Source organism: Macaca thibetana, chromosome 2 (assembly GCF_024542745.1).
Source record: "Macaca thibetana thibetana isolate TM-01 chromosome 2, ASM2454274v1, whole genome shotgun sequence".
Classification (NCBI taxonomy): Eukaryota; Metazoa; Chordata; class Mammalia; order Primates; family Cercopithecidae; genus Macaca; species Macaca thibetana.
This window is the reverse complement of record NC_065579.1, coordinates 71,042,813-71,057,193: the sequence shown is the minus strand read 5'-3', so window position 1 is coordinate 71,057,193 and position 14,381 is coordinate 71,042,813. Positions and strand designations below refer to the sequence as shown.

General features: G+C 34.8%; 2 protein-coding genes across 5 annotated transcripts in view; one reads left to right on the top strand and one right to left on the bottom strand.

Moving 5' to 3' along the window:
• Window positions 1-14,381, bottom strand: part of SERPINI1 (serpin family I member 1) — a 480,054-nt gene that overhangs the window by 193,857 nt on the left and 271,816 nt on the right. The window lies entirely within an intron of this gene.
• The window catches only part of WDR49 (WD repeat domain 49), a 186,711-nt gene that overhangs the window by 28,714 nt on the left and 143,616 nt on the right, over window positions 1-14,381 (top strand). For all 4 annotated transcript variants that reach the window (XM_050779950.1, XM_050779952.1, XM_050779949.1 and 1 more), the window contains exons 3-5: window positions 1,277-1,717; window positions 7,902-8,078; window positions 8,939-9,113. In XM_050779950.1, coding sequence (XP_050635907.1) covers window positions 1,277-1,717; window positions 7,902-8,078; window positions 8,939-9,113 — 793 coding nt within the window. The remainder of the gene's footprint in view (window positions 1-1,276; window positions 1,718-7,901; window positions 8,079-8,938; window positions 9,114-14,381) is intronic.

Below are 14,381 nucleotides of genomic sequence, written 5' to 3'. Positions count from 1 at the left end.
GCCTTCATAGAATTAAGGAAAGTTAGGGCCTTGCTCTGTATTAGGTTTTGGCTTAAAGGAATGTTGTGCCTGGTTTGATCTTCTATCCAGACCACTAAAACTTTCTTCAAAGCAGCAATAAGGCTGTTTAACTTTTTTATCATTCTCGTGTTCAAAGGAATAGCACTTTTCCTTCAAGAACTTTTCCTTTACATTCACAACTTGGCTGTTTCGTGCAAGAGGCCTAGTTTTCAACCTCGCTCATCTTTTGGCATGCATTCCCATTAAGCCTAATCATTTTTAGCTTTTGATTCAAAGTGAGAGATGTAAAACTCTGACTTTACTTAAACATTTCGAGGCTCTTATAGGGTTATTAATTGGCTTAATTTCAGTATTTTTGTGTCTGAAAAAATAGGAAGGCCCAAGGAAAGGGAAAGGGAAAGAGGAATGACTGGTTGGTGTAGCAATCAGAACATACACAACACTTACGAATTAAGTTTGCTGTCTTGTATGGGCATGGTTCATGCTGCCGCAAAACAGTTACAGTAGTAACATCAAAGATTACGGATCACAGATCACCGTAACAGATATAATACTACCACTAATAAAATTTTAAATATTATAAGAATTACCAAAATGTGACACAGGGATATGAAGTAGGCATGCTATTGAAAAAAAATGGCACTGATAGACTTGCAAGGTTGCCGCAAACCTTCAATTTGTAAAAATCACAGTATCAGCAAAGTACAATAAAGCGAAGTGCAACAAAAGGAGATATGTCTGTATTAATTTCCTGTTGCTGCTGTAACTAATTACCAAAAACCATGACTTAAAACACACAAATATATTAATATACAGTTCTGGAGTTCAGAAACCTCAAAGGGATTTTACAGGGATAAAATCAAGTTGTCAGGATTGCCTTTCTTCTGCAGACTCTAGGGGAGAAACCTTTCCTTGCCTTTACTAGCTTAAATAGAGGTAACCTGAATTCTTTGGCTCACAGCCTCACATCACTCCATGCTTCCATCATCATATCTTCTCCTGCCTTACTCTTCCCGATATAAGGACTTTCATGATTGACTTTTTGTGACTGAGAATGTCAACTTCTAGTCCTGTCAGTTACTTGGTCCCCAGCTTAAGTTCACTTGAGTATATTACTGTTATCAAGCAAAAGACATTTTTCTTTTCATGTTGGCAGAATTGCTGATTAAATTCACCTTTGTGAGCAGCACAGTGCTCTTGTGCATATGATGCTTTCACTGTTGTCTCATTATTGTTTTTGGATTCCCGTTTCTAGTCCCCAGAGCCAAGGAAAATCATTTGTATGTCCAGAGAAGACTTTACACAGAAGATGACAGAGATTGTTGGTTGGGGCACGAAGGAAGAATATGGGGAGCTCTTTGACAAAGTGGATGTGGCCCAAGATGGCTTCATTAATTGGGACAAGCTGACTTCCTTTATACTGCTAGAGCTTAACAAGCAAGATGAACGAGCAAAGGCAACTGTGGTGCCCCAGTGGAAGGACCTGGAATTCCTCCCAGTAAAACACAAGGACAACATTCAAAAAGTAATTTTCTTAAAAAGTTCAAGTCATTATCTGACGATTAGTAAAGAAGGTTTATTAGCAATCTGGGGAGAGAATTTAAAGCTGCAAGAAACATTCCCCATCACTTCAGATGCCACCAAGCTCAAACACCTGTGGGTGACAAGCCTGGTTTCTCTGGAAAATGTAAACAAGGTACAGACTCTTTATAAAAAAAAATTACTGTTTGTAAAAGAGGAAAAAGTTATGGGGTGGGACTCCTGGCTAGCAGTAACAGAAAGCTATATTACTCTTGGTGGCTTTCTCCTGACCTGGAGGGGGAACAGGTAGTGCCAACAGAACTACATGATTTCCTAAGCTGTTCTCTTGGGTGCCTTGTAATGACACTGTGGCTGATGGCTCAGATTCCTGGCTCTGTCTTCAATGAGGCCATGCTTCATTATTAGCTTATAAGAACTTTACTCCTGTATAGTTTACAGCAGGATCATGGATCTATATGTAGAACTGAGAGGCTATTACTGTGCATGGCAGGATTCAGTGCAATTAAAGAGAACTGCTTATCTAATTTTGATCACTGTACTAGTCAGTGTCTTCATTCTAATAGGGCCTACTGGGTCTAAACATCTTCATATACCTATACCTCTCAGAAAGATAACATACTGTGAGTAAAATAATTTTGACATGGAAGGTTGGATCTTGAAGAATCCACATGTTAATATTTTATATTAAGCAGAAGGTAGATTTTACTATGAAAATTTTCAAGTGCATGCACAAGCAGAGAGAATAGTATTAGAAACCTGATGTACTCAGTATTCACTCAATAATTTTCAATTCACAGCTAAAATTGTTTCATCTATACCTCCCCTTTAAGATCCAAAACATCATATTATTTCATCTGTCAATATTTCTGTATTTCTAAAAGATGTCTCTATTTTAGCATAGCCAAAATACCGCTATCACACTTAATATCCATAGCAATATTTTCTTAATATCATGAAATATCCAGTCATGTACATATTTTCCTGATTGTCTTATCAATAGTTTGTTTCAATGAAGATCTGAATAAGGTCCAAATATTGTGAATGGTTAATATGTCTCTTTTGATACACATGCTTTTCTTTTTTCCTGCTTTTTTTTTTTTTTTTTGCAAATTTTGGCTGTTGCTGTTGATGTTTTTGTTAAAGAAACCAAGGTTTGTCCTTTAGAATTTTCCACAGTCTGGATTTCACAGACTGTGTCTACATGGTGTTGTTTAATATGTCCAGCCATTCCGTGATTTTTCTAGTGAATTGGTAGTCAAGTGTAAAGCCTTGTGTAGTTTTGGAGTGGTTAGTTTGTTTAGAACAGATGACTATGTGTTCTTCAGCCAGTAGGTATTAAATACCTGGTTCTCCCTCTTCTTGAGATGTTAGCAGTTATTGCTGACTATTCCTAAATCCATGAATTTTTTTAGGGGTCAGAAGATGATATTCTAATTTCACAATTTCCTTTTCCTTTAAGCTAGAATACCTTATAAAAAAGAAATAATCCCATTAATTGTTTAGTCATCATGTGGTACAAATTAAAGGCAGAATAAATACGTAATTTTTCATGTTTTTTGCCAGTTTTCAAAATAATGAGCTGGTTTTCTAATATTGTCTAAAAATAAACAATGAGTACTATTATTATTATTATCAGTATAATTGAAAAATCATGGATTTAAAATTTTTGATTTGTTTTAATCTACTGAGTTGTTATCCCATACCAGAAATTGCACCCTCTTTAGAGAGTGGGAACAATGCAGGTTGGCTTCTGAGTCTTTTTATAATCCTGACAGCACTTGAAAGCTTCTTTGTTTCCTGGTATGACAAAATGTTCTAGAATCATCTTGTATATTTCCTATGCCAGACCTAAAATCAGCATTTCTCCAAAAAGGCAAGTTATTTTTAGTGGGAAAATGTATGCTCTATTGTTTGGAACCATAAATCATTCTCATCCTCAGTAGCTTCCTATGCCCTTATCTATTCATCCTCTCAAAATCACCATGGAGTAGTTATTATTCCCACTTCACAAATGAGAGACTGAGCAAAGAGAAGTTGTATAATTTACCCTCAGTCACAAAGGATGTGATCAGGGTTGCCAAGACTTGTAAACTGAGGTAGGCCAACTTTAGACCTGGGCTTCAGTCTTTGCTGCCTCCATAGTGACTGCTGACATGAGATCCAATTCCTTTTTGCTAAGTATCTAGTGCTAATATTTAACTTGTATGAATTAAAAGATATAGTCCAGATGATTTTTTTATATCTGTGTGCAGTGTGCTGTTATTATTATATGATATTTCTGTTGCACTATTTCTTCTTTTCAGCACTGAACTAAAATCTTAGTCTTTCTTTTGTGCTTACTCAATATAGAATCTTAAAGAATGTTGCTTTTATTCTTTTTGAAACAGATTTATTGAAATATAATTATACAAAATACACTGCACATATGAAAGTGTCCCAAGTTGATAGATTTTAACACATACATGACCTGTGAAAAATCAACAGTATGAAGAAGACAATGAACATATTAATCACCCTCAGAAATTTCCTTGCAGTGTTTAGTAACTCCTCCCATCCCTTTTTTGTTAAGCAAGCACTGATCTGCTTTCGGTCACTATAGATTAATTTGGATTTTCTAGAGTTTTGTATAATTGGCACCATACTGTGTGTACTCCTTTTTTTCTTTTTCTTTCTTTCTTTCTTTTTTTTTAACATGGCATAACTATTTTGAGAATTATCCATGTTTTGAGGTATACTACTAGTTTTTATTGCTCTGCAGCATTCCATTTTGTGGATATGGCCTCAAAAACATTTGGTATGATCAGTTATTTTCTCTCTCAATTTTAGCCATTTTAAAAGGCCTGCATTTAGATCTTATTATGGCTTTAATTCATATTTACCTAGTGACTAATGATGTTAAGCATATTTTCACGTGCTGGTTTGCTACCTGTACATCTTATTTTGTAAAATGTCTATCCAAATCTTTTCCAATTTTTTATTAAGGTTGTTATCTTATTATTGAGTTTCGAGAGTTTTTATATATTCTGGGTAGATAGATTTATCAGATGGATACTTTGCAAAACCTGCATCTTAGTTTTTACATTCTCTTAACATTGCCTTTGGTAATTTCATTTTTAGATTGTTCATTGTATAGAAATACAATAGATTTTTCAAAAATGATAATATATTCTGCATCTTTCTGAAGTCATGTGTTAGTTCTGTAGTGTTTTTGAGCATTTCTAAAATTTCCTATATATAATATCATGTTATCTCCAAATAGATATAGAGATCTAGTTTAACTTCCTCCTTTTCAATATCGATATTTTAAAATTTCATTTTCTTGCTTAATTTATCTGGCTAGAAACTCCATACCATATTAAATAGAAGTGGTGAGAGTGAACATCCTTGTCTTGTTTCTGATCTTATGGGGAATATATGTATTTTTTCACCAATATGTGTGATGTCAGCTGTAGGATTTTTGTTGTTGTTGTTGCTGTTGTTGTTGTAGTACATGCTGTTTATGAGGTTGAAGAAATTCTCTTCTATTTCTGGTTTGTTGAGTGTTTTTATCATGAAAATGTGTTGGATTTTGTCAAATGCATTGTTTGCATCTACTGAGATTACCATATAGCTTTTGTCTTTTATTCTATTAATATGATGTATTACACTGATTGATTTTTGCATGTTAAACAAACCTTGTTTTCCTGGGATAAATATTACTTTGCTATGATGTGTAAACTTTTTTGTATGTTGCTAAATTCTCTTTGCTAGTATTTAGTTCAGTATACATTTTACATTTATATTAAGAGGTATAGATCTGCAGTTTTCTATTCTTGTGATGTCTTTCTCTGGTTTCAGTATTAGGGTAATCCTGGCCTGATAAAATGATTTGGGAGGTGTTACCTTTGCTGTCATTTTTTGGAAGAGTTTGAGAAGTATTGGTGGTATTTTCCTTGAAACGTTTGGTAGAATTTATCAGTGAAGCCATCTAGTTGAGGATTGTCTTTGTGACACTTTTTTTGACTATTAATTTAATCTTTCATTCATCATAGTTCTGTTGATATTTTCTGTCTTATTGAGTTGGTTTACATAGTTTTTGTTTCCTGAAATTTATGCATTTCATAAATGTTAACTAATTTCTTGGTATATAATAATTTTATCTTACTAATACTTTTTTATTTCTGCAACGTCGATGGTACTGTCCACTTTTTTATTTCTGATTTTAGTAATTTATATCATCTCTTTTTTTCTTTCTTTCTTTTTTTTTTTTTTTTTTGAGACGGAGTCTCACGCTATCTCCCAGGCTGGAGTGCAGTGGCAGGATCTTGGCTCACTGCAAGCTCTGCCTCCCAGATTCACGCCATTCTCCTGCCTCAACTGAGCAGCTGGGACTACAGGCACCCGCCACCATGCCTGGCTAATTTTTTGTGTTTTTAGTTGAGATGGGGTTTCACCGTCTTAGCCAGGATGGTCTCGATCTCCTGACCTCGTGATCCACCCGTCTCGGCCTCCCAAAGTGCTGAGATTACAGGCGTGAGTCATCGCGCCCGGCCTATCATCTCTTTTTTTTTGGTTAGTCTAGCTAAAGTTTTGCCAATTTTGTTTATCTTTTCAAAGAACTAATTTGATTTCGTTGTTTTTCTCTACTGCTTTTTCATTCTCTATTTGCTTTATTTCTGTACTAATTTTATTTTTTTCTTCCTTCTGCTGGCTTTGGATTTAGGTTGCTCTTCTTTTTCTGGTTTCTTAAGATGGAAAGTTAGGTTATTGATTTCAGATTTTTTTTAGATTGATGTTTGCAAATATAAATTTTACTCTAGACATTGCTTTTACTCTATTCCATAAGTTTTTTGTATGTTGTGTTTTTGTTTTCATTCATCTGAGTGTATTTTTTTCATGTCTCTTGTGATTTCTTCTTTGACCCATTGGTTACTTAGAAGTGTGTTGTTTTATTTCCATGTAGCTGTGAATTTCCCAAATTTTGTTTGGTTGAATGATACTTCTAATTTCATTCCATTGTGTTTGGAGAATATAATTTATATAATTTATAATCTTTTAAATGTATTGAGATTTGCTTTATCACCTAATATATGGTTTACCCTGGAGAATGTGCCATGTGCACTTGAGAAGAAATGCATCCTGCTGAGGTTGGAATGGAGTGTTCTTTAGACATACCTGAGATCTAGTTGTTTTATAGTGTTTGTCAAGTCTTCATTTTCTTACCGATCTTCAGCTCAGTTGTTCTATCTGTTATTGAAAGTAGAGTATTGAAATCTCCAACTGTTATTGTTGAAATGCCTACTCTGTCTTCAATAATTTTAGTTTTTGCTTCATGTGTTATGGGGCTATACTGTTAGAAAAATGGCAGATGTAAATCTTACCTTTTCAGTAATCATATCAATGGACTAACCACTCCAATTAAAGGGCAAAGATTGGCAGAATGGTGATTTTAGTAATTGATGCATGTTTCTTAAAATTCTCTATTTGATGAAACATCATTCTCATTTCTTTCTCTCTCTCTCTCTCTTTCTTTCTTTCCTTCTTTCTTTCTTCTTTCTTTCTTTCTTTCTTTTTTAAAGATGGGAGTCTCGCTGTGTTGCCCAGGCTGTTCTTGAACTCCTGGCCTCAAGCAATCCTCCTGTGTCGGCCTCTCAAAGTGGTGAGATTACAGACATGAGCCATCACACCCAGCCACATACTTTCCTTTACTTCTTTAGACCTCGTTTTCTTTAGTTGTTTGAAAATATATATATATATATATTGTGTGTGTGTGCGTGTGTGTGTGTATGTGTGTGTGTATATATATGTATGTTGAATTGAAGTCTTTTTCTAGTAAATTCAATGTGTGAATCTTCACAGGGACATTTTCTATTGACTTATTTTTATGTTGTTAAATATTTTCCCCTTTCTCGTATAGCCTTTAGGGTTTTCTCTGACTTCAGATAAAGCTACTTATAGAGTCTGTATCAAATGATTTCCATGAAAGTCTCTATTTGCATCATAAAACATGGTTTGTAAAGTTTCTGGTATGACTGTATAATGCCATATCTTTGTGCCTTAGTCTCTCCTATGTGATTAGAGGTCTAGTCTCCCATGGATGGGGATGTTGGTGAGCGTGTGGAATAGGGATAGGAAATAAAGCATGTTCAAATGCTTCTAATAGGAAAAGTTTCTTCTTGGCTGGATTCCACAGTTAGGATAAAGTACATTTGTGCCACTGTTCTTTGCTTCTGTAATACTGTTAAGGATCCTCAGAGAACAAAGTCTGATTTGGCAATTAGAGTGGCATGTCTGCTTTGCATATTAATTTTGCTAAATCCATCAGAATTACTTTCTGATTTTCTACTCTGCTACTTTAGATAGCAGTGGCTTTTACAAGTAAAGAGATTTGTTTCTATGATCTGCTGTCCAAAGAAGAATTTGCTTGCCAGTACAAACTCCAAGGCCTGAAAGGAACACCAATTTGCATGGATTATTGGTATGATCCTCTTGATGCCAATGAATCAATTCTTTCTTTTGGGGATATAACTGGAAAGGTAAGTGAGGGTAGATTAAGATTGAATACTATGGATTTAATCATCAAACTGTAGTTTAAAATAGAAATTAAAATGCAATGAGTGTGACCTCCAAATTTAATTACATTATGGCTTATATGCACATTGGACATGGAAGAGATGGATTAGGTCACAGTTTGTCTTCTTGCTTACAAAAACAAATCTTAATTGTGTGTGTGGGTTTGTTTGTTTTTTGGTCTGTCTATAGTCTCGCTTTTCTCATTTAGAAAAAAAGATCTTCCTAACCTTTTTCACCATAGGATGCTTAATTTATTAGATCCCAATATGAATAAATGTTTAATATTAAATGATTACATTTATTCCTCAAAATGCTTTCAAATTTATTGTTCTTGTTTTCCTACATAGAATATTGGGTTTCTCAGTACCAATTTCCTAGTGAGTGCCCATTGCCTGTATCATATAACAAAAGGATTAGAGATGGCAGCTCTGAAACCTAGATATTGGATACAAATATTTCTGTCTTCCTATCAAATTTCACCTGACCTATGAAAAATTATTACTTACTGAATGAAACTAGAATATATCTGTGACCTCTGAAGTAGGCTAATTTAAACAATTTCCTTTTGTAATTGTGAAAGGTTTTCATTCTTACTATTTTGACGACGAATGTGTCTTAAAAACAAGTAAAAGACTGCCCTTTAGTAACTGTGTCACCAAACTAATAATTGTTCTGTTTTTTAGTATAACAGCCTGCATCCTTTAAATAGTATTGAAGAAATTCTTATTAAATTAAGAGCTATTCCTTATTAAACTAAAATAACATAGAATCTTCTTGCAACAATTATCCTGTTGACTGTTGTTCTTTCAATGTCTTCATCAAGGTTCAAGCGATTGCTTTCACAGCAGCCTTGATTTCCCTGTTTGAACGGCCTGCTAGTGCATGTGAAGATGGAGAAGCCACCATGACCATTAACTGGGCAGAGCTGCTCTCTGGATGTCACAAATGTTGCCACATATTAGAGCATAAACTTCATCAAGGAGACTGGGTCAGGCAAGGTATTGAATTTGAACAGTAATGAAAGTAAATGGTCACCTCTGACTTGTACATTTATATTATTTGATGAAAATGCTTCACACAAAACATTTAAGTCTAGAAACCAATAACTGGTTCTCTGGAGGTTGTGGCCTGCACTCTGCTATCCCTTGAATGCTGGCAAGGATTCTTTTTGTTTTTTTTTCCTTCTGAATTTATGCCTCATACAATTAATTCAGGTGACCAATGTGCTCAAGAAATCTTAAGAGAAAGGAAAACATTGTCGTAGAATTCATTTAGCTTCAACTCAACTCTGATCCTAGCTAATCTCATCTAGTTACATTCAGGGCTGTTTAATAAAAGAAATTAACAAGTTCCCTCAAGAACATTCCTTTGTTTTCTTTATGTTCTCATGGGAAGCATATTAGTTTGACTGCCTTTAAAATTGAATCGTCTTAATTTTCTTTTTTTGATGTAATGACCGAATTTCTCTAATCTAGAGTACTTGAGTGGCAGTTCTTTGTGTAATAAGACTATGTTATAAAATCAGTGTCTATAGAAAACCAGAACTTTCTTAAAACATAGTCACCAATGAATTAGTTTCATAAAATATCTTAATTTTATCTGATGGCTCAAGATTCAAATGTGCAATATCTGCATTAATATTTCTTTGTTTACATACTAAGGAGTATGATAATAAATTGCTGCATTAAAGAATGTTCACTGAAAAGAATGAAAATTAACAATCTCATTGACTTTAATGAAATTTGGTGAGATTAATGTTATTGGTCTATTCCTAATATAGTTTGAAGAAGAGACAGTCAACATGGATCCAACTGTTGGCTTTTATGGTAATTTCACCCTCTTTGGGTTTCAGAAGGTTGAAACTAATTCTTTAATGTATACCCACAGTAATAATTTCCTATGTGAGGAACTATGTGATCTGCATTTTTTTATTTTATATAAATCATACCATGCCTTTAGTACCTTCTTTACATTTTTAAATTCTGGCATGATATTAATTGCAGGAAAAACAAAAGATGACAGTTTTTGGTCATCTACTAAGTGTGACAGGCAGAAAATTATGTGTTAAGTTTTCATAACATGAAAATGAGAATCAGAGTTTTAAAAATATCCGGAATGGAGCTATTTCAACTTCTTCTGAAAAACATTATATTTTTTAATTTGTATTCATATTCATTTGTTCTTTAGATACATATGCCAAAGACTAGATTATAATAATAAAGTGATAGTTTTTGAAATTTACTCCCAGTAGGTTCTCTGAAATTTAATGTATTATTTGAGTCAATAATCTTAAATTAATATGAGTAAATACAGAGAAGCCTATAGAAAGCTGTCTTAGAAAGGGTTGGAGAGATAACAAGTAAGGCTTTTAAATTGTGATTGTCTTTTCCGATGATGCATTATATCTATATACTCTCATGTTTAGGAAGAGAATGGGAAAGCTCTCACTGCAGACTCTGCCTCAATTTTATTTAAGGTTCTCAAAAAATCAACCATACCAATGAAGTAACCTATCAGTGAGCATTTGTCTCTTAAGTTATAGGACAAGGATTGTTCTCTAGGTCAATGCTGATTTGCTACTTATCATGTGTCCATCACAGCATTCTGATCTTTGATTCCCTCCTCTACTGACAAACAAACATGGGAATTTAGTTTAGTATTAGCAGTGGAGATTCACGTTTATGACCTAAGGAATCCAATTTCACAGTCTGGCGTCAAATCACTGCAAAGTAGGAATTGGCTACAGAGAAGTTTTATGTATATATAAAGAACTATGTATGTAATACAAATTAGATATATATACACACATACATACATATATAGTTAAGAATCTTTGCTATCTTATTCATATTACATATTTCTCAGTTCTTTGATTAAAAATTCATTATAATCAAGTAGATAATTTTTGGGACAACGATAGGAATACACACAAACACATTTACTTTAAACAGTTTATTTGATTTATGGACTGGAGTGTCAATCAACAATTATTTATTTATCTTTTATGTGTCTTAAAACGGTCTTAGGCATTTGAGACTATAGAAGAAAGATTAATTATAGACTCAACCCTCAGAAAACTTAATAACTGAAAGAAATAGAAACTAATACAAGTCACCTTATTAGAACATTGTTCAGTGGTACTGAAAATTAACTACTAAACCTTATAAACAAGATTTTGACTCCTAGAGTAGTTCTTAAGCCTGAAAAGCCGTAAGAAAAAGCCTTAAGGATTAGTGGTGGTACTTGAAGGATGGATGAGGGAGAGAAAAAGAGAACATGGGCAACATGAGCAAAAGTGGACAAGCAGACACAATGATGACAGAGGGAGAGGTAAACATGAATAGATCAGACACTGAATATTAGGGAAATAAGAAACAAATAGGTCATATGGGAACATAACGTTGGAAGATATGGGCCGTGAAACATTGAAGGCTTTTGAGGAAACTTGGACAGACCCAATGCAGACAGCATTTAGGAAAAATTTGCTTGGTAGTTTGTTCAGCATGGATTGGAGGAGAAAGAAACTGCAATCAGACTGGCTAGTTAGAAGGTTTTTGATCATTAGAAAATGGAAATGATAAAGAAAGGACAGAAACAGGCAGCTCTCTGAAGCAACCGTCTTCAGGATTGGAGGTCTAAAAATGTGGAATGATAAACCATCTTAGGATGTCTTCTAGAACTTTCCACTTCTAGCTAGGGAATTTTTTATTTGAAGATTACAGATCCTACCTGGCCCAATGCACAGACTCTTCACAGCTCATCTTCTCCTCCTCCGGAGGATTCTTCATTCTGAGATACCCCAGATTCTGCAACCAAAGACGAGTATTTCTTCTAAAAAATGTTTTTGAAGTTTCTTTTGTTTATTTGTTTGAGATGGACTCTCACTCACTGTGTCGCCCAGGCTGGAGTTCAGTGGTCCGATCTCGGCTCACTGCAATCTCTGCCTCCCAGGTTCAGCGATTCTCATGCCTCAGCCTCCTGAGTAGCTGGCATTACAGGCACATGCCATAACGCCCGGCTATTTTTTATATTTTTCGTAGAGACTGGGTTTCACTGTGTTGACCAGGCTGGTCTCGAACTCCTGACCTCAAGTAATCTGCCCATCTGGGCCTCCCAAAGTGCTGGGATTATAGGTGTCAGCCACTATGTCTGGCCTACCACAGAAGAGTCTTTCTTGCCAACGTTTTTCCTGAAACGTCCTTTATTTTTTGCCACTTCACCTTACATCAAACTCTTTATTTTGCCTCTTCCTCTGTCTAATTCAGATGGACTCTTCATTGCATTATTTGCAAGGTTCTCAATTTTGGCATTGCTCCTGAATTCTTCTTCAAAATCTTGCTTTGCAATGCTGCCCACCCTGTGAACCAAACCTACCAATTTCTGTACCCACGTTAGAATTTGAGTCCTGCCTCTTACCTTCCCAAGCCTAGAAGGAAATTTGAATGCCCCACATGAAAATTACATTTACATATAAATGGAAATTAAAACATTCTTCTTGGGGCAAGCACTATATTGTTCATTCACCTTAGTATCTACTATAACACGGAATACAATGTTTTATAAGATTTTCTCTTTATCACTGATTTTAAGCCATTTGATTATGATATACCTTAGTTTTTCGTGGGGTGTATGTGTATATGTGTATGTGTTTATACTGGTTAAAATTCATTAAAATGCTTGGATTTGTGAATCTGTAGTTTTCATTAAACTTGGAAATTTTTCTATTGTTATTTTTTCAAAATTTTCTTTTTTCTCTCTCTCTCTCTCTTTTTTCTCTAGGACTGTCCCATATTTTCTAGCTGCCTCATGGTCCTCTAACTCTAATCTTTGTTTCTCCAACTCTGGAGACTGCTAGGCTCTGTGTGGTTTCCTGCTCTGTGTGCTGATAGTTTGGAAATTTCTTCCAAGAAAGGCAGAGCAATTGTAGGGCCCACTTCATTTGTTTCTCTTCCTTCAGGGTTCACAGTTCTACTTTGCCTACTGTCAAAATCTGAAAATATTGTTGCTAATATTTGTCCAGTTTTCCAGTTGTTTATGGTGAGAGATTAAATTCAGTGCTTGTTATGCCATCATGGCTGGAAGCAGAAATCCAGCACAATGCTTTTTAAATAGTGAATATACAATAAATATTTGTCAATCAGTTAGTCTCTTTCTTTTGTTGAGATCTTTCAGTCACCTTAACGCCCTTTACCAGCTGCAAGGATAGGAACTTCTATGTGATATTCACCCAAAAAACATTTGCTAGGTAATTACTATGTAATAGGCACCATACTAAGCACTAGCATATTTCAGCTGAATTCTGTTATCTAGATCCATCCCAAGAAACTTAACTTCTAACATCCGACTAAGATTTTTAAATAATCACTTCAAGGTTTGTTTATTATCATGTTCACTTTGAAGCACTCAAAACTAAGCAGCCAGTCAGTAACACTTAACAAAGTATCCTTCTGCACATGGTATTGTGTACTAGGAGCTCTGTGATAATTATTGTAGGGAACAATGGATAATTTATTCATCAAAAGATGCTGGAGTGAGTGTCTTGTTGAGATTAGTTAAGGGCAGAGAAGAACTGGAAGCTTATCTATTGATGCTGAGAAACTGAGCTGTATTTTAATATTAGTGTATGCCAAAATGAACTATCTGAAGTCCCGTGAAAGCATTATATTAATTTTCTTCTTCCTTTTTTCTTTTTAAAAGAATTGCACTTGTGTCTCTAATTAATAATTCCTATTAGTTTCCACTATGGGATTTTATGTTTTGATTTTGAGCAAAAAAAGCCATTTTGCAATTTGACTTTGAAGGTCTTAGATAAATTATTGGGTGAATTTTCACAAGAAAAGAGAAATACCAAAATAAATTATAAATTATGTTAATATTTGTAGAATTTCTTTCTTTCTTTTTTTTTTTTTTTTAATGGAGAGCCAGGAGTGGTGGTCCATGCCTGTAATCCTAGCATTTCAGGAGGCCAAGGTGGGTAGATTGTTTGAGCCTAGGAGTTTTAGACCAGCCTGAGCAACAAGGCAAAACCCTGTACTCTATAAAAACCACAAAAATTAGCTGGGTGTGGTGGCATGGGCCTGTAGCCCTAGCTACCCAGGAGGCCAAGGCTGGAAGGATCACCCAGCCCAGGAGATTGAGGCTGCAGTGAGCCGTGATCACCACTATACTCCTCAAGTACCTCTGAAAGGTGAATATACTTCAGTCCTAACCAACGAAAGAATGCCTTTTCTTAGATTTAGTAATAGAGATTAGAAACTTAAATATGA